The sequence below is a fragment of the Varroa jacobsoni genome, unplaced genomic scaffold (assembly GCF_002532875.2).
Source record: "Varroa jacobsoni isolate VJ856 unplaced genomic scaffold, vjacob_1.0 scaffold_617, whole genome shotgun sequence".
In the NCBI taxonomy this organism is placed as follows: domain Eukaryota; kingdom Metazoa; phylum Arthropoda; class Arachnida; order Mesostigmata; family Varroidae; genus Varroa; species Varroa jacobsoni.
Genome location: NW_019213519.1, coordinates 326,509 through 350,844, shown reverse-complemented (window position 1 = coordinate 350,844; position 24,336 = coordinate 326,509). Strand labels below are relative to the sequence as shown.

The 24,336-nt window shown below is 40.2% G+C and overlaps 1 protein-coding gene across 1 annotated transcript; it reads right to left on the bottom strand.

Moving 5' to 3' along the window:
• Positions 1-3,081: 3,081 nt before the first annotated feature.
• On the bottom strand, positions 3,082-16,040 carry LOC111261944 (1-acyl-sn-glycerol-3-phosphate acyltransferase epsilon). Its single transcript, XM_022835846.2, has 7 exons — positions 12,870-16,040; positions 6,353-6,554; positions 5,929-6,007; positions 5,360-5,562; positions 4,858-5,116; positions 4,485-4,608; positions 3,082-4,164 (listed from the first exon to the last, which is right to left on the bottom strand). Exons 1-7 carry the CDS (start codon positions 13,256-13,258, stop codon positions 3,945-3,947), a joined length of 1,476 nt encoding a protein of 491 aa, XP_022691581.1. The 5' UTR covers positions 13,259-16,040; the 3' UTR covers positions 3,082-3,944.
• Between the last annotated feature and the right edge of the window lie 8,296 nt (positions 16,041-24,336).

Genomic DNA, 24,336 nt, shown 5'->3' with positions numbered 1-24,336 from the left:
TAAATTGTAGTCGTCAGCGGCTGGGATACTATCAATAGTTATTCTTCGTTGCGTGTAGATACGAGATACGATTCGAATGGTTTCGAAGTAACGAAAAACTCTTCGTGTTATAGCACGAATGTTTAGTGTGGTTTGACGTAGGCGCACGCCATCATCGATCGGGGGGTCATCCAGGCCGCAATCCATCGTTAAAATCCAGTGTAAAATTTTTCATTGATTAAACTTGCGATTTACGACGCCAATCTGGTTGTACTTCAGCGCAACGAGAAAATGAAGCTCGCTAGGGATACCTAGGGTTCGTAACGTTTCGTGTGTCTGGTTAGCATTAAGGTAGGGTGAACCGAAATGTTTTGGTCCGCGTCGACCTGGATTTAGCTGGAATTCATTGAATGGTGAGGCTTGTTAGCTTTACGAAAGCTCTACTACGACACATAAACAGACGTAGAATTGTATGGAGCAATGTGATAATATAACGACGTATGACTCCGTTTTTCAACCGGTACGGTAAAAGCTGATGTGGGTGTATCGTAGCTGTTGGAGTAAGCTTAGTAGGGTAAGTTGTCAGTGAGTCCGGGCTTGGGGTTCATGACTGTAAAAAAATAGCCCTAGATTATAAATTCATATTGACACAAGAAACGTAGTCCATGGTATTTGCAAAGTTTATGCCATTACTTTCACAAGAGAGAGAAACAATTCGCTAGCGGTTACTTTCAATATAATCTGATATAAAGTTGAGTGGACACATCATCGCTGCGTTATCTCAGAGAATAGCTATATAGGAAGCCGACACTTAGACTGTCCTAGAGATAATCGAACAAATATGGGGGACGGTAAAACGAGTCTGAGGAAAAAACGTTTCAAACCGGACGCTCTCTTAGCTTCTGATGGCAGGAGGATTAGTTATGTAGATCTGACTATCGAAAATGTCTCACAATGGAGAATCCAGGCCAGTTAAGATACATAATTGAGCAATGGTACAGGTGTCTTATGGAAATTTACATGCGCAGTGGCAAATGACATCATTGCCTCGTTTTGACATCATTTTTTCTATTAGGGACCACCAACAGGTGACGGCCCGGTGACGTCTTCTACTCAACGTGCACAGATCACGCGCCTACTTCGGTCCCATGAAGTGGTCGATAATGGCCCACAGTTGAATTACTTGTTTAATTAAGTTTAAACGCAAATCGATTTCAATATAAAATTAGGATCTCTGACTTATACCCACACGGCATATTGTATGGCCTATATGGGTTGGCTTTGTTGAACCGAAGTCCTTCTGCAGCACACCACCAATAAGACAGACTCAACTGATGCAGGCTAACGTGTTCTGAACTACTAGTTTAAGGTGGTGAAGAAATATGCCACACGCCAACCGTAAAAAAAATCGTCATACACATAAACAACAAATGTTCTTATGAAAAAGATTAATCCACTTAATTTAGCATGTCGCATTTTCTGCCGGCCTAATTCTGGTGCAAAAGCTTGGGTCAAGTCTATACATCGGATACCTCTGCATATAGATGGATTATTGAATACAGGTAGCTTTTAAATTCAGGTTGCCTTTTGTGTATAACAACCTAGATATAAAAATTTCGATGTAATTTTATTTGACCATATAGCTCTATATGCGTCAGTAAAAGCATATAAAAACTATATGGTTGGATTTAAGATTCTATCATGAACTGAATTTATCATCAAGTTACATATTTCTGTTAATTAATGTAATTAAAAAAATTTAATAGCGTTAACATTCAACATCTTGCTTCGTAACAGTCTTTGTATAGAGTCAACCAGATCTCCTATTGCGGTTGTTTTTAATAGATAAAAATTAGCGTGAAGTCAGGTACAAGGTTTTCATTTCATTGTGTAGAAGGATGGAGAAAGGCGAAACAGTCATGTTGCAAGTGCTGGACCCGCTATTTCCAATTGGCTACGCAAAGCAGCTTTGACTAGAGTAACTGAAGTTTTGCTAACTAATCATTCACAAACCAAAGCCTGCCGCTCTGGTTCTTTCGGATTTTTTTTTTTTTTTTCGGATATACATTAAGAACGTCGGCTAACACGATCTACCTTTTTTTTGTCGTATCAGATCTTTATTAACAAATTAACTACTTACCTTACCAGCTTTATATTGTTGCGCGATTACGATCGTTACGATGCCTGTTAGTTTGGATAAAAAAAAAAACACATGTTTTTTCCTCGATGTGTTTCGGGTTAATTAGGATCAATTTGGCAAAGTGTCTGTCCTAAGAGGCATGCGTTTCAGGACATGTTAGGTGGTAGGGTCGGAGACGTGGAACCTCCAGCCCTAATCTGGTTGGATACATGCAATCTGATGCGGCCCTGACTTGAACATTTCTTAACAGAGTAAATTATTAATTTTCTAAATTTCTAGCACAAACCATTTAACGTTTCATCAACTAGAAAATCTTGTCCATTAACGGGCCAACTCTGTCGGACGAAGGAGAAACATTTCTCCAAAGATATTTTACACTAGCTTGAACTGTATTTCTTACGCCTGGTCAGAAATATAAAATATGTGAAGGCAAATTACGGCTTCTTGTGTGGTTGCCATATTGAAGTAACTCCAGATTGAAGTTCAACAAGTGCCAGTCCAGTCGTGGACCTAAAAAGTACTTATGTTAAAAATATCAAGTACTCATTCATGTAAAAATTACTAAAAAAAACACATGTTCTCGACCATGCAATGGTTTGGACCACGAACCTCGAGTTGAAAGGAAAAAAAGTCTCATAATTTGGCCTCAGAGTTAAAAAAAAAGCCTCAAAACGTAAACAGTAACAGTAATTTTGCAAAAAATAAATCAGTAATGTGATATTGAATATATGACTAATATAGATGATCAAATGTGTTTAAGCGAGAGTAAAAGTCGATGGGAAAACGCCTATGAAATCCAAAACTGACTTCCTGGCCATTAAGACCTTTACTGAATAGGAGAGCTTTTAGCAGTCTAGAGTGAAATTACTTGTATGTGCCGTGTTTGAACAACGGATTTGGACGTAGCCATATGGCGTTATTGACAGGTGCTGTTAACGAGCTAATCACGAGTTCCGAGAAAATTCAGAAAACGAAAGCTTGGCTCAATTTTATTGAGACTAAAATTTACATGATAAAAAAAGGTATCTGCTGGTTGAAGTAGTAGTGCCTTGCGGCGGTAGCGGACGTACAAATCATTAACAATATCTATTCAAACAAAATGTCGTCATCGAGCGGCGTCACATTGATACATTATTCTATAGGTCTACTTCTTGCAAATAGGTGATTCGGGTATGTTGCATACGTACACGTACGCTTTATACACACCGATAATAGAAAGTGCTTAACAAAGTTGTATATATTGCCAAACAAGAACATGCTTGCCCAGCGAAGGGCAGAACACCCCTAACATTCGAGCGATTCCACAAATATCGTGCTATTGCCCCGCTCGACTTTAGCATTTAAAGACGAGCTAAGCAGTACGTGCAACTATTTCATTATAACGTCGAACTACTTAAAGCTATAGATCGTAAGTACAATGCAATCAAGATACTGTCGAAACACACTTCCGTTCGAACCCAATAGCAGTTAGTAACCATAAGTAACCTAAATATTGTGTGTCTCGCGACCACTACGACTGCAACAATAACCCACTGTAGCTGATTTAGCCCTATCGAAGCATAGGTTTCCTACTTGGATAACCTAGAGAATAGCACGAACAGGTTCGTATGAATAGGTACAAGGTATAACTCCTTTTTTACGCCAAATACCCGCGACTATACGGGGCTGCACTCATTAGTTGTTTCTTGGCGATTGTTCGCAACGCGAACGCGTCCACAAGCTCAGAAACCACTAAAATACAGAAGAGCGCAATTCTCCCTTACGACCAATTAGTCCTAATATCGCGGAATATTCTACGTGCGTGCACGAGCCTACGACGCTTTGCTCAACGTGCAAAGTAGACATGATAAGCCACGTGGAGAAATCCGATGGTTCCTGGCACAAGTAGATGATACGGTAGCAGAGCGAGACCGGTCGACGTGAAACCAAGCCAAATTCCGATAAGAACAACAAGGGACGTTTGTATTAGGTGTCGTTGACTCTGGGACGGCAGCTGGACGCCTTTTTTCGGAAGCGAACCAGTCGAGTAAAACGTTTTCAGAAGCCTGTAAGGTAAGAACGAAGCCTCTATTGGACATATAGATTTATCAGATAATCGAGAAAAATCAACGATTAGTCACAGCACTTACGAGAGTTATTTTGGCCTTTTCTTTTTGACACCCTGATGTTCTGCAGCATGCGCTTTGGCTTAGCGAAGGACGCCTCGCCAGGCAGATCTCCTTTGTCAAAATCATAAAAGCAATACTAGAGGTGTTTGGAAGAATACGGAATAATATCAGGGGAGATTTCGCAGGAGTGGTAAGAATTGTGCACATATTTATTGGGAAATTGTACGGGTTTTGCTGGTAGGAATCACGATACCAACCTGTCTTTGACAACAAACTGGTTGAAAAGAAACTGTTTTACATCCTCCTCATTTTCAGGAACGTCCTTGATATCGATCCGATGTAGATTAATGTGTATTTCAGGGCAGTATCCATTTGCCAACTCTACGATCGTAACAAAGGACATATTAGATAGGAAATTTAGGTGACGCCGCTACCTTGATTGAGACCTCAGGAAAGCACTATTAAGCATGCGAAATTCAAGTACTGTTGCTTAAGCCGCGTCAAATTATTCGTCCTTAACTCTGATATAGGCAGCTACGGCTTCTGTTTCTGTGTTTCCTGTTCTATACATGGGACGCAGTATAATTCGAGAGCGATTACGAACGTTTTGATAGACGGGTCTACACTAACCGGTAACGCATGGAGCAGGTCGTCGATGGCCATTTCTGTCACGAGTTGATGAGTAAATTAGTGTTAGATCATAGATCGCATCTATTTGACCTCGAAACTTATCGAGTAAACGATGAAATCCACGTGATCTCGGAAAAAGAACGTATTCAAATGGCTTCTGTTTGTTTTCAATAGCTACCTGGCGAGATTTCTCAATAATGTTCGGTGTCTCTATGGCGTTATTCATGGTCGTACCTTCTGGGTAAATAAGAATACAGGTCTGAAAAGAGAGTAGGTGAAGTTGCACACATCAAGTCCAACTGAACAGCGCGCAAATTAGCAAATCTATATTTGCATCTTCACATATATTCGATTAGGAAATAAGTTATCATCGGTAACAGCAAGAAGAAGTTATGGCTTGCTTAAGATGAAACAATTTCTTCCTGAACCATTGCATAAACTAGGACAAAGCTAATAACATAAAGACCAACAGGACCATTCATTGGCTGCCTATAATACTTACCGGTACTTTGTCTTCGCGAAGACGGCGACAATTTTCATCGAAACTCGACCAGTCGAGGTTATTACGATTGATAAAAAACGAACCTCTCCTAATCAAAAAGCTTCCTACATATGGGATCCAAATGAGGGAATCCTTCATGACGTGCCGTAACCGGGCCAGTTTGCCTGTTTTTTCCATCGCGGCAGCCATCACGAAGTAGTCACCTGCCGGATGCGCGCAGTTCAGTACGCTCATCGGTTACCCCATGAAATATTGTGATGCAAATTTATCTGAGTAAGAGTGGGTTAGTCTTTGCTTTTGACCTGAGTGCGCCGGGTAAGGTCGAACATAGCTTCTAAATTGGTGGTCTTATTTTTTGTGAACTGTTAACGTACGTTTTTAGCTGTTGCGTAACGCTGAGTTGTCTTTTAGCACACTTTAATTGATTTCAGTAAGGTACAAAATATTATGCTATGTAGCTACACTGACAATCCATGGCTCTAACAGTTTATTGCAACCTTAGCTTTTAATAAACTGTTCCAAATGAAGTTAGTTGGTTTACTATTTTTTCAATTATTGCTGGCATTCACCTTCGACCTGGTGATTGCATATGACAATGCAACTTTCTTGCTTCGCTTGCACTTCATTGAAGTCACCATAGAAGTAAAGCTGAAAAGCAATTCAACATAGGCATATGTAATTCTATAATCTATGAAATTGCGTCTGCTCTCTTATCGTAAACGGGACAGATAGCCGAAATCCTGATACTATCCTCGCTATTTGACAAAGCACTCTGCTCAATATGTTCCTAATGATACGTACATTTCTATGGACGCAGATAGCTTGAGGAAAAGATTAATATTTGACCGGTCATTAAGGCATGACGTGATACGTACATTGAAAAAGCGGCTTTCTCTAGAAGCGTATCGATTGCGCCTCGAATCCCGAAACTGCATTGAACGTCCAATCATTTTATTATTCAGGAAAAATTTTTAAAAGCCTACTTTTACATACCTTAGTTCCTTTTAAGGCGATACCCAGTAAGATAATGACACGTTCGTGTAAATCATAGAGAGTATCAACGAAGTCCCACCAGGATTTGTTGCCTCCTTGAAGGTAAGCCAAGGGTGCAACTAGGAACGATATCGTGGTAAACCCCGCTTGGAGTATAAGTTGTACGTAGACAAAAAATGCAACGTAAGTTACCGAAAGCGCCCTGGAAGTGCATAATACAAAGATTTTTTTATTTAAAGCGCACTGTGTAGCACGGCTATATATGTGATAGGCAGTAGAGGAGTTAATTAAAAGTGTGGTTCGATATCTTTATAATATAAACTTACATAAACTTGACAGCAGTTTTTATGCAGGTTAACTTACAGTGATAGTGGCCTCGTTAAAATGTTCGGAGGCATTTAGCAACAAGAATTCGAAATAGGCTCGCTTTTCTCTAAGTTATTCTACCAAGTTCCGTGTAACAGTTAGCAGTCACTTGGGTGTATTTCCAATAATTGCTTACTTACGTGGGTAGTCATGTCAAAAAGTAAGGCTTCTGCTAATTTGTTGAACAGGTTTTCGTGTTCGTCCTTAATGCTAGTTAGAGAATAGATGCTGAAACGGCTATCCAGACGTCATTTTTTTGGAAACGACATAAAAACAAGTTTCAATTTTTTCTAATGCAATTTCATTTTCATTGTCGAAGGTACTGGCGACATCTAGATTTTCTACCTAGGCTTACTAAGGTAGCGCAGGTGATTCATATAGATACTTTGTATCGCCATATTATATCCACTTGCTGTGTTACTAGAACGCTTTACTGTTGCAGTGTCACATTGAGATTTAATCGTTTTCGTTCAGAATAGATAGCTCAACTGCTGCAGGCGTTTACGTACGGCCGCTGATTTTTTTGCCTCGTGTATGTAACCTTTCCGTTGTGCCGCTATCTAAAAATCTTGCTTAAGGCAAAAGTGACGATACGTAGTAGATATTTATATCGGTTAACGAGCTCGTTGTAGGCGCACTCAAAGGAAATGGATTGTTCTAAGTCAGTACCGTTGGGTTCGTTGATCATCAATACAATTTCATGTATTACAGTTATTTAGTTACTCCTGGCTATGACCACGATTTTTGTTCGTACGGGTGTCCTTGTTTGATATCTTATTACATAACAACAATAAAGTTAGGTCAACACTTTTGCGGACGTAAATAAAGCCTAATTTCTTGGTTACTATGTGCCAACCGAAGCAAACGTACGCCAATCGAAAACGTCTGCGCCGAGACACATTTCAGCCCATCTAGAAAGCGTAACAACAATTTCTGGTGCTACGTTACAGATGAACTTTGCTTGTAATAGTTTTAACGCGTTCAGGTAAAAGTAAACGTTCGTCCCTTCGGGCGATGGTCTAGCCTCATTTGGTAAACCCCTGCCATATGGCCATGCCGCCGTAACAAACAGACGGATGCAATATATATATGTATGGGATTCACATGATGGCCGCTGACCGGACGCGTGCGTAATGGATGCTGCAGATACGTCACTTGACGTTCATCGCACTGAATCGTAACTTTCCGTTAGCGTTCAAAATTTCGTCGTGGCAAAAGCAGCCTTTGTTAGGTCGCCGCAAAACCATTTTGGCCTGTCATACATTTGTCTGTGCTAACCATATTGCGTTCATCATTACTAATCAGTGACGCTAAACGATCAATCAAGCCGTTATGATAACGGCCCCTCGGGCGCTGACGTTCTGTTTACGACGAAGGGAAAAACATAACGATAGTATCAGTGTATCATTAATTATAGTTAACATTATTGCAATATAATATAGCTAATTTAGATATCGTTCCATATTTGTTCAGCGTTCAATGATCACATACAAACTACAGCCGCGGGCACTCGACAACTGCATTCCCAGCTTAAAATCTTCATATTATCTAACTATTATTCAAGCCATTATAAGGAATCAATTACGCTACACGTACTATCTACCGCAACAGCTGTGAGCGCCAAAGAATTCAGGTGTTTCACTTGATCATGTAGTAATAACAAAAGCACAAATTACGCTCGCTTTGCTGATGCTGTTCTGAACGATTACAAGACAAGCAGCATCTCCATAGACACTGTAGCGTCAACGTCGCCAGGACCCGTCAGCAAGATCGCGGTCCTTTAATTCAACGACGAAAGCCTTAGTAGTCCCTTAGGCCGCAAATCGGTTTCCACTTGTCATGATAATTCGTTGTCTGAACTGATCAGCTTTGTGCGCACACAATGTGACAAGGCTTCTTTTTTTCGCTGGAGGTTCGAGCGTTCATTTGTATGAATGTCATGCTATGACGATAACAGCTTTAAAAGCGATAGAAATTAAATTTTCGCCGGTGCCACGCGAGTATACAATTGCTAGGTCATTGTCACCGGTAACTGCTACTTGCCCTAGCAGGATTTACCTGGTAAAACATCAAGGCGTTACCGCTCAGCTGATTGGTGTAGATAAGGCGCGACCGCATTCAATTTTCGAAGTTTTGGCTTTGAGACGAAGTGTGCTAAGCAAAATACGTTTCGAGCCGGGGCATTTTGGCAGTTCGCTGACCGACACACATATCGGCTAAAAACGCTGTCGCTAAAGCTGTGGGGCTAAATGGGTGGCATTGCGGGTAAAATGCTGGTGGCATCAACAACGCCAACTCGTTCGCGAATGGTTTCATCAAGGTTAGTATAGCAGAGCATGGCGCTTTTTCGTGGAGTCACGTCGGCTGAATAGAGAGGGCTAGTAATCACGACTTCTGAATACAACAAAGATTATAGGAAATAATCTATAGTCTAGATAAACCAAGCCATGCAATGCTTTTCAGGCTAATGTCATACAGGTTGCAATAAAAAAAAACACAACAAAAAACCGACCAAATGGACCTTTACCAGCACGGAGCTAGTTGCTTTTCATTAAGCAACGGAAAAGTTGCGGTAAGTTCGACGTAATTTTCATTGCGAGTCAAGTCGATAGAACACTCAATGAGCATTGACCTAGTTGACCAAGTTTTTTTGTAGGACGTGCTAGGCTAACTATACCGATTTCAACACAGTCAATGCCCATAGCAAGACAGACGCGTCCATAAAGATGCTATCGAAACGGCTTATCTAGCTGGACTTTGTGACATGCAATATCTGTAATAGTACTGCTTACTGACTGACCATATATATATATATAGCTAGCAGATTTTGGCAAGGCTTCTTCGAATCATACTTTATAAATAAATCCGTCACTCAAGTTAGAAGAACACTGGACTGATGGTAAATATTTGTCTACGCATCAAATTGTTCTCCGATTATCATAATATTAATGTGTTTTCGTTATTATTCTTGCTCGGAGGGATTCTGTAACGATAGGTGTTTCTGCTGAGTTTACGTGTGCTTTCTAACAAACCTTTGGCAAAATGATCTTATAAAGTCATTTTGTAAAAATGTTTTTTTTTTTTTTTATAAAGTGCTTGGCTTTATGACGTCATTGCTTTCATTGCCAAAAGGAAATTCGTATGACGGTCATACCAGGTTCGACAAGAATATCGGACGGTCAATGTATAGAGTTGATAAACGACTGTCGTGATCACTGCTATATGAAACAATTAAAATTCTCTGTCTGTTTCTGTAGTAGACGTATTTAAGCCAATCTAGCTTTTAATATGTGCTCCATTCACAGATAGCTCTAATAACAAATCGAACAAACATCTCTCTAGACGATGCGTATATCGATATGGCCATTTTGCTTTGTCGTTGAACGCTGCAAATCAATCTAAGATAAAAAGTACTATTCTTGGATCCTTTCGAGAATATTAAGCATTGCATCGGCTGATCAATCACTAAATGCATTCAAGTTTGGCTATGATGCATTTACACCAGTATATATATATATATATATATATATATATATATATAAAACCCTTGCAATCACATCTTCTATGTATAGTATGAAGGACTCGCCCTCTTATAGTGTAACCGGGGTGAATTTTTCTGGGTTTATCTGGGATCTCCCCAATAGTTTTACGAAACGGCACAGAAAGCAGCTATTAACCTCCCTAAATTGCTACTTTCCTTATTTTTTTTTTATTTGTTCGGTTTTTATATTTGTTTTTTCGTAATCTGTCTTGCGGCAAATTCTAATAAGTCGGGTATCGCTATATCTAAATAGAAACAAGTATTTCGATGACATTTTTTACATGGCCACGCCAGAACATCAATATGTTCAGTGTAACTGCCATTCGGATGGATCGCGAGTCTAAAACCGCTCCGGGCCGTTTACAGACTTACTGAGGTCTTGTCCAGGTCCGCTATATGGGAGACCATCGAGAGGACGTACGTTTTGGCCATATTGGGCCAAAAGTCCTAACAATCGAAGAGAAATAAAGTTGAAAAGATACAAAAGAACTCTGATATACACTCGGGTAGTTGCAAGAGGGAGGATAAGATCCCGCACGGTACTCTCTATAGAGAATAGCGCAAGGTACAACAAGAAAATGAGCCAGACGCGACTTATGAATTTATTAGTCTGTTAGCCGCCTGTGCAAGTCTTGGTTGGAAACAATATTAGAATCAATTTTAAATCAAGGTTTAATGGAGAAGCGCCCTAGAGTAATGGACAATTACTATGACAATAGTTTGGCCTGCATAATGCCAGGCCTTAACATCTTTCGGAAAGAAAGCCTCCACATCTGGCCCTCAGCTCTGGCCAACATGTAGAACTGTGTGTACGAAATTTAAAAAGAGAGAAATTTGCAAATATACATATATACTGTCCAGCTTTAGCAGAAGTGTAGATTTAAGAGAGAGCGTGAGTTCCCTATACCAAAGATCTATATAGATTTTGGGAACAGCGGTACGCTTTCGTATGATTTAATAAAAATAGTTTAATATGATTCAAAGTCTAAGTTAAAGCAAAGCAGTAGTAATGAACTTATTTTTAGCTCTGCTAGGACTAGATGTTTCGTATTAAGAATCCGTCACATTCGTTTGTTGGGATTATCGAAGTTTCCTATTTCAATTCTAATTACCCTTATTTAAAAACTATCTATTTTATATAATACATATATAAGTATTATTTCTCTGTCAGAATTTTTACTCTTCAGATTTCCTTGTTACTAGCAGAAAAGTTACACGAAGGAAGTCTCACAGAATTATTGCCCTCGAGCGTCGCTGTCCGGGTTCCCAGACATCCCGCTATCTTACCATGATGATGCATGTAAATGATTGATGTGAGGGACTGTTAACATTCTCATAACGTACACGTCTCAGATGTAAAGGACCAGTCTTTGTTTGTTTGTCTAAAATGCGACATAATCCGATACGACAAAACGATAAAGTTTTATGCTCTATTGGCATTATAAAAATTATAATCGCAGAATATTTGTTTTCTAGTTAAGAAAGAACTGTTAGGATTGCCAACAACAAAAAAACGTGCCTTCGATCCGCACTACGAACAATACGAGTAAACGATCATACCGCGCAACCCAGTGTTACATGATGAGTTAGTGAATAAGTTGAATCCTCGAAAGCTTTCATTGACAACAATACAACCCATATCGGTGAGTTACCCTAGTAAAAAAAAAAAAAAAACGTATACTTAAAAAAAAAAGCGGAAATCGGTACGGCTTTATTTGTGCTGGCTCTCTAAAGTTCTTTTATCGAATCAGGATACTACCGATGTTATCAGCTTGGAACGGTTTAGAAATTACCAATCGAACCCGTTCGATAACATGTCGAATTGAATGTGGACTTCTTAGACACTTACTATATGCAATATTCTATATATATAAACCCTAGGTTTAGGTCATCAGTTGAGCTTAACCGTAGGCTAGATAACCCGATGTTGAACGGGTAGGACGAGGCTGGCGTGAAACACTTTTCAGCATGTATTATTTTAACGCTTGGTGCGACTCTATCCCTTTTGAACTTGATTCCATTTCTGTTTTGTACATAGAGGCCTATTTTTGTCAAAGCATACACGAATATCATCTTTAATCAATCCTAAATCTAAACGGAAACCAGTAATGGTCGGACATCGGCCACGGGAGATCAGCTAAAATGTCACTACACGAGGTTAGCTTATCCGCAAATGCAACCGGATATTGGAATTCCTTTTGTCGGCAAAAACGCGTCATAAACGTAGGTTCTTTGAAAATTCCTACTCAGATATGTTTGTTCTATTCTCTGATACAGTCGTGTGACCCGATGTGGTCGCCAATCGGGTTCCTCTTTATTGTTAAGTATGGCAAAACCGCAGATCCTCCACTTTGGACAGCAAACGCGAATCCTCAAATCGCACAGAAAGAACCAAGCATAGGGAAAACAACAGGCTACATGTTACAATGCGCGATACTCGCATTGTGTACATCCGCTCGTTTGAACACCACATATCATAATGAACAAGGATGGGTTTACTCGACCAGATTAGTTTGATTTTTCACTGCTTTTTTTTTTACAGTATTGTTCGAGTTGCGTTATTTCCTATCTACAGTCAATTCTTACGGGCCTCTGAGCCGTGTCACTTACCAGCTAATCGTTTTTGCTGTACCGTTTTGACCTGCTGGATCCGCCATCGGAGTTATTTCTTGTTCCCGTATCCCATGAAGACCTCCCTGGGCAGTTACCGTTATTTGAGGCTCGCTCTTCTCAAACTGTTCCCACTCGTCAGAAACTATTTCCGGATTAGAATCCGATACTTCCGAAGAATCCTCCGATTCAGACTCTTCGGAAGTTGTGTCGTGTGCTTGCGTTACCACTGAATCCGGAGTGCGCTGCCTATTTAATGGCGTGCGCCGATGATACGATTCGCTAACTACCGCGTTGTCATCGGGCCCTGCCTCGAGGTGCAAAGAATTAACGGCGAGCGAAGCCGTTGCCGCCGGCGCGGATGATTCAGATTCGGTCTCGGCGGTCATCACTCACGACGGTCGCGCCGCCGTTTCTTTTTTTCGTTTCTGTTGTTATCATCAGTAGTCGGCGTCCTCGGGATCGTCGAAACACACACACAGATTGGCTAATGACACTCACCTTGTCGTGCCGTACAGGTTATGAATGTAGCGAGTGCAGACAGGTTAAGCAGGAGGTGCAGACATGTAGAAAACTGAACGCCATGTACACCGCAGGCCACTTACTGAACACGCGGATAAATATGTCAAGTACACGCTGATGTTTAGCTAGGCTTTGTGACACAACCAGCCGGACAACTAGACAAAGTAAGTTACAACTAATATACCAACGAAACCCTTACAGACCCAGATTGTATGTGCGTATGCCTCAAACAAGCACAACAGCACGCACAATCGTCGACCGATGTGATGCAATAAGAATGCGTAAGCGTCGTCAACGCCGTCGGCGTCACCCGTAACGGCCGCATTCGCGTTAGAGAGAGGATTCAGCGCACAAGAGTAGCGCGACGCGCCACAGCTTTACTATATCGCCGACGTTAGTCGTTGGTTTACGTTGCAATGCTGCTACTGTAAAATGTTAACATCAGCCGGGTGGATTGGGCTCACCAAGCGAGCCACAAATCGCGAGGGAAATAGAGCTATTTTTAAGAGCCCAGCTGCTCAGTAGTTCTTTGGTGGCCCTGGCCAGCTCTTTGATTCCGATTGGAGGCTCGACACAGCATTCACTCCTGGGCGATCACTGACTGCTGCTGTGTCAGAAGTTGGTTTCTGGTCGACCAAGTATTAGCTAGCGAGATGCCGGGACACGCCACTAGATGGCTCCACCTACACGATTAGAACTAGCACAACAATAACAATCATTCAATGGGCGGCGTCTGTTACTGTTGCTGAAACTGGTGCTTTTGTCGTGGCCGACGTTGCTTTGTTTTGGCGAAGACGCGATCAACAAACCGCTGTTGTCAGTGCGTACGTTGCTCGAACAGGAGTAAGACAAATACATACAGTTTTAACACGCTCTAAAATCTAACGTTTCTAGGCGTAGCAAGATGGAGGCGATCCGGTGGATCATCCTCGTTTCACTTTTGTCGCAACAGAACAAGCTTGCTACTGTTGCCGAGCTGGTAGGGCGGTATCAGAAAAGACGATTGAGACAAAGCTGCGTTAGAAGCTATCTTCGCCAAATTTCGAGGCCACAGACAAACAACGAACAGCTGGTCGAAAGCGAGCGGCAGATGCTGATTGCTGCCATAAACCTAGACTGAGGCAACGCCGGTTCTTCAGGTATTGGCAGGCGACAGAAACGCTGATAAAAATGACAGCTAGTTAGGTAAAAATGAGACCTTTCTACATGAAGGGACTGCACAAGTGCTGATGGTCTTCTGCACTTTCTTACTAGAGAGAACGACAGTAAGTGTGGGGGCGGGAAAACATGTTTTGATACAATGGAACTAGATCCTCGCAGACCAGTAATTTGTTCGAGTTTTACGTCGAGTACGGCTCATGTCAAGCAATCATCTAAACAGTCGATGGCCTCTCCAGCAACGAGGACGTGAAGCATATTTACGCGATATCCTCATGCCTACAGCACTACAAGCGGCATCAAATGTTCGGAAGGCAAACACGTTATCATTGCACCATCACGAAAATGCGCTTTTACGTACACGTTTCGCAGAGCAAATCAGAGCATTACTTGTAGATGCTGGTAGTACACAAATGACAGTAACGAAACGCACGCCGACAGCTTGGGCAGCTAGCCAAAGGGCAAAGCAAGCGAACTTCGTACGTCGCCTCACCACGTTTTGCGCTGTCGCATTTCAATGATGCGACAATAGTTGATCAATAAAACATAAGCAACGATAACAAGTCAAAGGCCTATAACAAATAGAGAAGTGGACGATAGACGATAAAGGCTAATCAGAAAAGGGAACAATAAAAAAGAAAATAACTGTCTCATCTCTAATCAGACAAAGACGCTCCTTATACGGCGGCATTCGAAGACCTCTAAGAAGAAGTGACTTCAGCGAAGATGAAATGGCGGGTTTTGACTGAACTCAATTGTTGTTGGTTGTGTTGATCACTTCAGAAGCGTAAAGGCCATATTGAAGAGAGCAAGCACCTGCTATATTTTCGACATGTATAATATCAGTTGAGGAATTAGCTGTTTTGTTTAGTTACCGATAAAAGTTACATTTGTGATTTTGATCGTTTACCTTGACAAAATCATATTGCCGGACTGTTTGCTATTACCAGGCGAAGACGGAACGTTTTTCTACGCTATAGTTACGGCTGTTATGGTTCACTCGAGTTTACGAGAAGTCATACATTTTAGCCAAATATTACGTCGCAAAATATTAGCTCAAAGATCTGACCATTGAATTCCGTTTTGTAATATGATTGGACACTGCCTCGAAGCCTTGCGTGCCCTAAATGTTAGCGTGTCTGTTTACCACCGGCCAATATAATGCCGTATGATCATTGTGTTACTATTGTAGCAGCGTAATTTTTCTGTGATAGTATCAGAAAATCTCCCGCGACAGCCGTGGACGTTTCGTGTGTAGCAAAAAATAATTTACATACGCATCAGATACGTAGACGGCACATACGTAGTAAACAATTTGCATAAAAATTGAAAAAAAAAATGTCTGTAAATAAATAAGAAAATGTATAAGTAGACACGGCCAGGATCAATGTGCATGTTTTGTTAAAGTTGATTGTTCACGTTGACGATTGTTACTATAGTATCTATATGTGATGGCGTAACACAAGATGACCCTTTCAAGTGAGAAGTGGGCGAAACATATATATATATATATATAAAAAAAATCTTAACGTCTAATCATAATGTACTTTAAATTGGCTCAGATCTTTTCATTAACGGTTTTTTTTTTTATGCATTACGTGCACTGGATGTAATATTACTTCGGCGTTCCTTCAGCAGTGAGTAGCGTATCAAATTTGCAACACGAAGATCATTATTATTATCAATTGGCCTTCATGAATGGTTTCAACGGGACTTGAACTCCGGACGCTCTGCGTTCTGTGTTTTTTTTTTCGTTTAAACAAGTCTTCTGGTTTTTTTATGTTTACGCGCCGTTGAAACATTCGTGCGGACAGAAATTTCCTTGTTGCAATGTTTATGAAGATGTTTCCGACATGTTCCCATCCACACATAGGGTATAACGTGTGTACAACGCAAAAACCTAAACGTCACGTTATCAAATAATGTCCTTGCTACTGAAAAATAGCCCTTGTCTCAAGTAAGACACCCAGTATCGTGAATGGCCTAGATAAATCGACGGGACCTATCTAAGGTCGCCTTTGCTCGCAAATTGCAACTATAGGGGTGTGCCGACACATGTCGTGTGCGTTACTCAGGATCTACGGAAATCAGCTGAGCGAACGACGGTTACCGACTGGATGTTCTTTCGTAATGGGAGTAAACGTATGAACACGTTTGCGTATTAATATATAACTACTTTTGCATGTACTTTACTATGATGGCTTCGCAAATGACTTCTCTGGCATCGGCCTTCATATAATGACGTCTCTGTGTTACCTTTCAACTTTTGTTTATTCCACGTAAATGGCTTATAAGTGGCCAATTTTAGACGTGTTTTACCGCTTGTTACCAATCAAGCAACTATCTTGTATTTGCGCGGTAGAGAGATATACACAGAGTGACACCTTTCGGAAGAGAAAAAATATACCATTGAATAGGCGGCTGGATTCAACTAACATAGCATAAGTGTGCTTCTATGAAACTGTCGCCGTAACTAAAGAGTACTCATTATACAAAGCACAAGATAATCGCTTACTCAAAGAAAAGCCTGCAACAACGATCCTAATTTCAATATGGCTATGTCCTGAAGTTAGTCCCATGCGCCGATTATGCTTTCGATTTAAAGTGAATGGTTTTTGGCCTGTTTGTTGGATCGCATTTTATAAACAGCCTCTTCCAATGATGAAGCCTAACAGTCTTTGCGTAAACATGGTTTTAATTGGGTAATCGGTTCATTGGCCTTTAAACAGATAACTAGCTCTCTAAACAAATACGACAAATCTCAATCAACGTAATTCTTCACCTTACATACATCGCATAGTTCTCTATTGAACAACTATCAACCTTACTTTGAGTTTATAAATAGGCGTAATCCTATAGGTGAAACAGATGTCTGAAGCAATGCCTGACGATGATACCGGACGTAAAACTTGGAAATCCATTTATTTAGATAGTAAAATAACGAATGATCGAGCCATGGTTGGGTCAGGGTTTACAATTCTAGTAGTGGTATTAGGCGTATCCGATTAGGCTTTTTGTCAAAGGTCAGGAACATTTTTAACATTCGTTTCAGACATTTTATCACTAGCTGCTGCTGCTGCTGCTGGTTCAATTTTGTTACTACCAGCTTCCTTCTCTATATAATGCAAGAAGCTGACGATCTAACAGAGGTAGAAGGAAGCGAAAATGTCCGTCTCAACCCATACGAATTGCGTATTTTTCGTGGGCGTCAATTTTACCAGAGTCGTCCCTTTCAACAAATTGTAGATGTCCACGCAGACAGCATAGCTAAAGTCCCAGCAGTTTTATCTAACTCTCAAATCGCCCTGGCGCGAACAATTTACAGAACGCCTTTTATTGTTATCGTAACAAAGATAAAGACAATACTAAGTGCGCACTCTGTTACACAAAAAAAAAAAACAGTATAATCTCAAAATGAAGTTAAGGCGACCCTTCAAGGAAATAGTGTATGGGCAAGCAACTATGATCGCGAGAATTTTCCGTTTCTAGAATGCCTTGTAAAACAGATGCGTACGATTTTTTCTTTAGTTAATCATAGAACCACAACCAGATGCCGCTTCGTCTAGCATAACGAATTTTCCCTGGTGATAAAAAAGTCATTGGCTTCCAAAGTATTCTAATGCAGCTTATCGCCACACGCGTGATCAGTTGCGATCGGCTATGTGGTAGCAGCTATTGTGCAAATTAGAAAGGAAAAGGTACAATGGGTGAAGCAAACGTCGACAGCTCCAACATCTCTCAAAGCCGCTTTAAGGAAATTATGGGCTGTTGGGAGTTGGGTATACATACATAGAAGCAAGCACCGTAAAATGAAACATTTGCCAACAAAAAATAACTACCTAGACGTAAATAGGTTGTACTTCTACAATAACAGACACCGGGAAGTACCTTTAGTAGCAAAAAAGCGTAAATATTGCTTTGAGATATAGACATGCATGTATGTGTGTTATAACCGCCAAACACCGTATAGGCGCCAATAATAACGTCGGTTTTTTCTGCGCATGTAGCTAATTAGACACGTCATCCTCTCACAACATCGGACAAAACTCGATGCAATATTTCCTTATTTTTTGCTATATCTAGGCTGCATAAATGTACACGGTGGCGTTTTATTGAGCTAATCATTGGTTTACACAGGTGGAATCCTTCTTGCGTCTCATTCTGTGAGCTGAGCCAGGGTAGATATAGCTAAGTTCTAACTTAGGCATAGACAGACAGACTTTATTCTGCGATGGCTGGGAGCCAGCCGTCTGTCCGATGGAATGACAGCTTAAAGGTAGCGATACCGGACGTAAAACTCTAAATATAGAGATATATTTAAGTAAGTATCCAGGCCAAGCTATATGAGATACCATGTGATGGGTGATGTATTACCAACAAGTTCCTCCAGCGTATTCACAAATTGTATCCGTTGCAAAAATAGTTCGCCGACTGAGAATCATGTGCCTCCCTTAAGGGTCTTAAGGGTCTCCCTTAAGCATTTTCCAAATAAATACGGTCGACAATGTTAACCGTGTCCAACGTTTGCCGACCTTCGCTTAATTTACACACCTGACAACAATGAAATGACCGCAGTCAACTTCATTGATCCTTGTGTATCCGTAAAATAATGATAGAAAATTGCTCACTAGCGTCGCTTTGCCGTTCGATTGAACTAGCGCCATATTGCTACTAGCATTATGCAAGGGCTATGGAGTCATGACTATCTCTTTGCCATTGACCTGCTGAGAATCATACGGAGTTCTGCTGTTACTGTGGGATATAAACTGACAGCTGGTAGAAGATCTCATGCGTAAAATGTAGCATCGATTTGGCAATGGTAACGAAAAGCTGGGTGTCAACTGGTTTTCTAACTGTCAATGGCTGATATGCCGTAATATGAAGAATGACCATCTTGATGTTGAGGTTACGACGTTTTTATGGAACATTATCGCTCGTCGAAAATCTACATTTTAGTGAGATGTCTGTGAGACATTTAGACGTAAGTTTATGGTTAAACGTCAGATAAACGTCAGTGCAAAAAAAAAGTATATGCCAAGTAATACCTTTCGTTTCTAAGAAAAGCGACATCAAAGCTTATCTATTTATATACCTTCGATAGTTCGAATCCCATGTAGTGTTTTTATATGATAAAACTATGAGAGCTCGCTGTTCACAAAGGATTAATGTTACATATATTCTGTATATTTTTAGTTTTTAATTATGCTCTTCTTATATAAAGGCGCATATGGACTGTGATATTATGTATGTTTCAATCACCAACTAAGGAAGATGTTGCGATTCGGACCTCGGAGAAAAGGTCCAATGAGATTTTAGTTTAAGGATGAATAGGTGTCTTTAGAAAAAAAAGCAAGCGCTTTACTGAAATTTGTCACCTTATTAAATTGGTTCGAAGACATTTATTTTGTAAAAAAAAAAAATGTTTGTTACCCAGCGATTCGCTGTGAACGGGTGTTCACTACCGATATTTGCAACTCTGTGTTGTCGGCTTGTTAAAATGTTGGCTGCACCGTAAAAGAATTACTAAAAGTATGCGCTTTTCTATGGTTCGCGCCTCAAAACGGTTCTCAGCTAATTCCCCTATGTTTCGAATACCTAGTATCAATTGCGATTACTAGGATCAACGAGAGACGAGCGCAGTCGATTGCGTTTTAGGATTTTTAATAACACCGTTGGACGCTAAATCTGTCGTTACAATCAGTATTGTTTATAGGGCCTTACAAAGCTGTCCTATTTGTCGCATACCTCACGACTTCTCCGAACCTCTAAGATTTTCGGGTATTTTATGTAATGGTTTGAAGTGTCCAAGTGTAATATGTATATCGAGCTTTATAGCTCGGATGTTATTATTTATGATTATATCACATTGATTTGAATACGGTAATGTATCTTGTGTCGTATTGTATCGTCAAACATGTGAGGGAATATTCAAGAGGCGGGGTTTGCGTGGGGTTGATATCCGATGTGCCTTGATTCATGTGATCTTGACTAAATACCGAAGGAATATAGTGGTATAGCTACAAAATGAACAGAGTCAAATAAAATGCTGTATTTTGTCTTCAATCTAATTGGATCTGGGTCCAAAGAGGGTTGGTACCAAAACCCATATTACGTACACAGAATCTGCTGAATTTCTATCTACGTGGCATTGCGCGTATCGTAAAAGCACAACTTGGAATAAACTGAATGTATAATGATAATATGCGAATCTATGGCGTGATTCTTGTACTAAAATTTTTAACAAAGCTCACGTTTTATAATATGTCCTTTTGCCTAAGGGGTGTAGTCTCCGATTATCGATACCTCCCTGAAAATTGAATTGCCTGTAACGTCACTCTATAAAACATTTTTTTCGAAGACTGAAGTTTGCTTGCTACAACAGCTTACCATATTTAACACAAAATTTCTGCAAAAACACAGGAACTCCAGTCAACAAGAATTGAAAAAGACGCTGTTGTACAATTTAATAAGAAATCGCTTTGTTTTTGTTGGCTAATGAAGTTTAGTGGTGAACATATACAAGCATACAGGAGCTCTTGTATAAGTGGAGAAGCTGTGTACAAATCGGTATGTTTTATTTACGACTTATATATTAGTTACAATTTAATATTTGCCGTAAAAATTTTCGTCTTTTTTTAATTTTTCTTACAGCGTTTCAAAGCATCAATCTACGCTACGTCCATTAACCCTGGTGGTCGACATAGACAAAGTGTGTCAGAAGCATAATAATTCCAGAGTATTATTAGTCAGATCTATAACATACAGTTGACGCTTTGTTTGTCTCATGATTAGATGTTGCAGTAAATCAGCTCATGCGGGCGACAGCATAAACTTGACAACCAGTGAAAAACAGTTCTACACATTATTAGACAAGCCTGGTGTGAATATAAATAGATAGGGTATCACTATGCACGATGCACGTACAGGGCAATTCTAAGAGAATCTTTTGCTATAAATTACGTCACGTAAACCATTCTATATTCCTTTCGAATCGTTTCGGTTTTCTTTGCTAGAATGTACAGCCTGCGTATATTTACAGAGCCCAGAAGCTTACCTGTAAAATTGCGTAACTGTCTGAACGCCTTATATGTAAAACATTTCGGCACAAGCGTGACGCGTAACAGAAGCCTGTCTGCAACTAACAGAAAATATACAGATAAATCTGAAAACTATATTTTTAACAAGAATTATGTCATGCATTAATTTTCTGAGTTATAATTTCAGTACATCAAACGCTTCCTTGTTTTTCTCGCTGGTCGTTACCTGGTGCTACTCGTATAACGGAACGGGAGATCGGAAGCTTAATTCATAACGCATATTTGAATCGCAAAAACCTAGAAAACTCGCTATGATAACCTAAATCGAATCGCCATCTAAGAGAAACAAGTCAGAATGTTCTACTGAATGAAGTGAAAATTTTCCGAGACCACAAAGTAAACAGCCACAGTATGCTATTACTAACCCAAAAATTAATCTTCCTCTATTCGTACGAGCAGCCTAGGCTCCAGAAAAACTTGACCTTTTGTTGGTGTATATATGCTGCTTCTCGAGTGAAGTTACAAGAACTTTTTCTGAGGTATCGTTCTCTTTTTTGTCCGCAGCTTCCGGGTGAACATCGCTGATAGAAGTATATGTTGAAATGTAAGAACACTGAGTCATGGAGGAGGAAGTTGTTTTCTTTTCCGGGAGTCTATCTTTTCTTACAATATATCGGTGAATACAACGAGCATTACATAGGCGTCTAAGTTAGGTCGGCTTCACATGAGAAACTCCGAAAACTGACCAATCTATAGAATCAAACAAATGTCCACAAGTACTAAATGTCTACTGTAGACACTCATACAGAACGTTGAACTATGGCCAATGGAAGTAAAATCCAGCTACTTCTAAAAAGTAACTCTTGCGTGACTGCTGTTAATTAACTACTTTATTATCACGCCAATACCAGGCTACATAATAAGGTTACGCCATTTATTTATTGATTTGAATTCATACGTAGCCGTTTGCGTGGTTGACAGCAGTTTTTTGATGGCACGAATATCATTTGCTCACTTATCAGCATTTACTTTAATATACAGGACCTTTATTCATTAATAAAACATGAGCAACGATAAAAGCAAATGCTGTAAGAGAAGGATAGGCTTTCTTTTTTAGTTGTTACGCTGTGCTACTCTCACTCGGAATAGGATTAAACTTATATGACACCTACGTGATGCGCGACCTGTCTCATCAATTGCCGTACGATTCGATAAAGATGACCATGTTCAATTTTGGATTTAATAATGAATTTCATAAAATAATAGAATGAAAAAAATTGCATTTGCCATTGTTAGCGTTTGTTACAATTAATCTCAGGATGAAAGAAAAGTTAGTCAAATGAAAAAAAAAAACGAGGAATGCTTTGCGGATATCTGAATTAATTTGATTTGATTTTCTATGATCGCTTTTACGCATGGTATCACTGGACAGGGCGCCGCGTGGCGTTCAAACTGTGCTTAGGGGTTCCGCGATAACGGATGCAAGCTCCAGCTTAGCTTAATCGGACCTCTAGTTATGAAAACCAGCTAAGCCAGAGATCTCATTAAGCCAAGCTAGAGCTGCTTTTGTTAATACTAGTTTGTCTTTCCTATTCGACCGTGCACCTAACAACATTGTATCGGTACTTGTTGCTGTCGATATTTACGTGTTTTCGACCAAATGTGTCTTTTGTCCTTCTAAGTCCTTTCCATGCTGTGCTATCATCTTATACTTTGCCAATCACCATAAATATTTAACCCAATACCCCGACATTTATACCTATATGTTATTAATGTGGCACTCCCTCCCAATATCGAAAGATCTTAGAAATAGCTCGTAAGCTTGGCTGGAACGCTTTGTTAGAGGTCCCTTTATATACTGCATATTTTAAATTATATTACCCTTTTTATGAAAACCATTTTTAGCATTAGAAAATTAGCTAACCGCGCTAGTAATTTAGAAACGACAAAAGAAAGCAGATTACCAAAGCATTACTGGGTAAATTCGTATAAGTATTAACAGTAAAAGTACAACTCTATGATCCAAAGTGGAATTTACAAACGTCTTTCATAGACTATAGTACATTCATTCTAATCGTAGATATTCGACTAAGCCACGCTGACTGAAGAGTCTGCCTGCGGAGGGGATTTGACAGAGGTTCCCACGAAGATGACAAGATAGTAAGGAGGATTCTCCAGCCCAAAACGATTGCGTCTTCAAGGAGTGCTATCAACGCTACTTCTATTAGGCCACACGATCATTCGTCCATATGTCTACGTAGCATTTGGTCCATATGAGCAAGAAGTTAATATCCGTAGTATCTATGACTGTTCGAACGCATTTGTTTCTTCGATTGCTCCTTTCATAGTCGCGTACTTCATATCATTCCATTTCGACACTGTGAACTGTCAAGCGGGCTCGTTCCCAGCTGTTCTGTGTTGCGTCTTGCACTTGACTAGGAATTCCTTACGCTGCGTCCAATACGCTGCGGTCGGTCGGGCAGTAACTTCAAGCGTCAACAGTTTTCCTACCCTTTTACCTCAGTCTTTGCTGGCTTCAACTCGTCCGTTATCAGTAACATTATGCAAACAGGAACAGTGCTTACATCCACTTTGTTGACTGCAGTACGAGCTAGACAACCAACGCAAGTAAACGAATCGTGGCTCCTATTCGAGAATCCCTCTAAGCCAGATCTGGGGATATGAGAAGCAGCAAAACTAAATGCGCAAAAAAAACTAGCCCAACCAGCTAGAACCCAGGAATAAGCTGG